At 33.3% G+C, this 2,805-nt stretch overlaps 1 protein-coding gene across 1 annotated transcript; it reads left to right on the top strand.

Annotated features, from left to right (window-relative positions):
• The first annotated feature begins 220 nt into the window (after positions 1-220).
• On the top strand, positions 221-2,574 carry LOC131618305 (jasmonoyl--L-amino acid synthetase JAR6-like). The gene is made up of 4 exons (XM_058889555.1): positions 221-520; positions 620-721; positions 1,091-1,881; positions 1,989-2,574. Exons 1-4 carry the CDS (start codon positions 231-233, stop codon positions 2,528-2,530), a joined length of 1,725 nt encoding a protein of 574 aa, XP_058745538.1. The 5' UTR covers positions 221-230; the 3' UTR covers positions 2,531-2,574.
• The last annotated feature ends 231 nt before the right edge of the window (positions 2,575-2,805 follow it).

The raw sequence follows: 2,805 nt of genomic DNA, 5'->3' as shown, positions 1-2,805 counted from the left end.
TCTTTCTCTCTAACTCTCTCTCATAACACAGACTCTATAGTTTTTCTATATAATTTCCTTTGACTATTGTTTCTTGTCTTGTTTGTTTCACTACTAACCATTTCCGTTATTGTCTATCATTTTCTCATATCACAGACTCTATAGTTTTTATATATTAATTATTATAGTAAATATAAACTGAGAAATGACACTCCTTTGTTTGACTACATAATAGGTGTAGGATTGTGAAGATGAGAGAAGAAGTTGAAAAGTATGACTTTGAAAAAGTGATTGAAGAATTTGAGAGAATAACAAAGGATGCTGGGAATGTTCAGAAGGAAACATTGAGAAGGATTTTGGAAGAGAATGCATCTGTGGAATATTTGCAGGATTTAGGATTGAATGGAAGAACTGATCCTGAAAGTTTCAAGGCTTGTGTTCCATTGGTCACTTACAAAGATTTGGAGCCTTATATCAATAGATTGGTTGATGATGTTTCTCCTATTCTCACTCGAAAACCAATCACAGCTGTGTCGTTAAGGTATGAGATATCTTTTGTTAATTTTTTTTTATATATTTTATGTTGAATTTGCAAAACTTAGGAGTTTTTTAATTTGAGAAAATTGTTATGTTTTTGCAGTTCTGGTACTAGTCAAGGGAATCGTAAATTTATTCCATGGAATGATGAATTGTTTAAAAACATAGTGCAGTTATATCGAACCTCTTTTGCCTATAGGAACAGGTATTATTCATTTAAAAATTCAACTTCAAGAGCCAGAAATTTTATGCAGTCTGGGCAAAAATTTTACACCATTAATTATTCATCTTTTTTAATTTTCACACTCTATTTTTACTAATTTTACCCCTGATTTTGTCTAAAAATCAACTATTAAATTGGGAGGAGTACAAATAAAATAGGGATTGAGCCAGGGCACCTGCCCGGGCTAGCTGGCGCCCCCTGATTTCATGTATTTTTTCCTTCGGTTTAGGTAGCATGTAAATGATAACACACTGACACGTGCTCTTATTTTAAATTACTTTAAATTTATAACACACTAATAAATGCCATTCACAATATTTGAATAAAATCTAACAAAATTTTATTTTATAGAGATTTTCCTATCCAAGATGGGAAGGCTTTAAACTTTGTCTTCAGAAGCAATGCATCACAAAAAAAAGGGGGTGTGATGCTAGGAACAGCCACTGCAAATGTATTCGGAAATCCAGGATACAAGAATTTAATGCAAGCACTTAAAGCACCAAGTGTTAGTCCTCATGAAATAATTTTCAGTCCTGATTTTCATCAATCACTCTATTGCCACCTTTTATGTGGACTACTTTTCAGAGAAGAAGTTCAATCAATTTCAGCAACATTTGCACACAATATTCTCTATGCTTTTAGAACTTTTGAACAAGATTGGGAAGAACTTGTTAATGATATCAAGGACGGTGTTCTTAGCAGCAGAATCACCGTTCCTTCCATTAGAACTACTATGTCCAAATTGCTGAAACCAAATCCTGAACTAGCTAACTTGATCCACAAGAAATGCAAAGGATTAAGCAATTGGTATGGATTGTTTCCCGAGCTTTTTCCTAATGTTAAGTATGTTCAAGGGATCATGACAGGTGCAATGTTGCCTTATGTGACCAAATTGAGACATTATGCTGGAGAAGTTCCTTTGTTGACTTCGGAATATGGTGCTTCAGAAGGTGGGATTGCTTCAAACGTGAATCCTAAAGTGCCTCCTGAATTTGCCACCTATTGTATTCTTCCTCAAATTGCTTACTTCGAATTCATTCAGTTGGCACAACTTGATGCAAATCAAGTAGAGCTTAAGCCTGTTGGTTTAACTGATGTCAAGATTGGGGAGGAGTATGAGATTCTTTTCACCAATCCTGCAGGTATCTAATTCATTTTTCTTTCTTTCTTCTCCGATCTACTAAAATTTTGTTCGTCTCTTCAAATAAATAAAAAACTCTTGTTACAATTAAAATAGCATAATTTGCAGGTTTATACAGATATAGGCTAGGAGATGTGGTAAAGGTTATGGGGTTCCATAACTCGACTCCAGAAATCAAATTTATGCGCAGAAGTAATCTTTTGCTTACAATCAACATTGACAAGAACACGGAGAATGATTTACAATTATCAGTAGAAAATGCGTCCAAATTTTTAGCTGAGGAGAAAATTGAGATGATTGACTACACTAGCTACATAGATTTATCCAAAGAACCGGGACACTATGTCATATTCTGGGAAATCAACGGTGAAACCAGTGATGAAGTTCTTTCTGAGTGTTGTAACTGTTTGGATAAGTCTTTTATTGATCCAGGTTATGTTACTTCTAGAAAATTCCAAGGTATTGATGCTCTTGAACTCCGAGTTGTTGAGAAAGGAACATTCCAGAAGATTCTCGAGAGTCAAGTTGAAAGAGGTGTACCTGTGAGTCAGTTCAAGACACCTAGATGTGTTGGTCCTACAAACACCTCAATGTTGCAAGTTTTGTTGGATAATGTTGTTAAGAGCTACGTTAGTACTGCTTATAATTGATATATTTTTAATTAGAGAAGAATGAAATTACCAGTCCAATAAATAGTTTAAATGAAATTTTGTTCGTCTAATCAGATTTCATCACTTATATTTTGTTAATAAAGTGTTATCATGGTAAAATCTGATTATTATCACATGTTTTTTACTATTTAAATAGTGTGAAAGTTTGTTTAACTACTTTTTATTTTTCATCTATCATCCAATTATTTTTATCTTATTCTTAAGAATTTGTCTAATATTCAAATACGTCTATGGTATATCTTCATCATATTTTT

Source organism: Vicia villosa, linkage group LG7 (genome assembly GCF_029867415.1).
Source record: "Vicia villosa cultivar HV-30 ecotype Madison, WI linkage group LG7, Vvil1.0, whole genome shotgun sequence".
Taxonomy (NCBI): Eukaryota; Viridiplantae; Streptophyta; class Magnoliopsida; order Fabales; family Fabaceae; genus Vicia; species Vicia villosa.
Note: the sequence above shows the minus strand (reverse complement) of the source record. Positions and strands in the feature narration are given on the sequence as shown.

What these genes read in the sequence shown, in the direction of transcription:
- LOC131618305 (XM_058889555.1), top strand. Translation starts at nt 231, where the DNA reads ATGAGAGAAGAAGTTGAAAAGTATGACTTTGAAAAAGTGATTGAAGAA. An exon ending in TCTTTTGCCTATAGGAACAG is followed by an intron (nt 722 to 1,090) that starts GTATTATTCATT and finishes TTTATTTTATAG; the next exon opens with AGATTTTCCTATCCAAGATG. An exon ending in TCTTTTCACCAATCCTGCAG is followed by an intron (nt 1,882 to 1,988) that starts GTATCTAATTCA and finishes CATAATTTGCAG; the next exon opens with GTTTATACAGATATAGGCTA.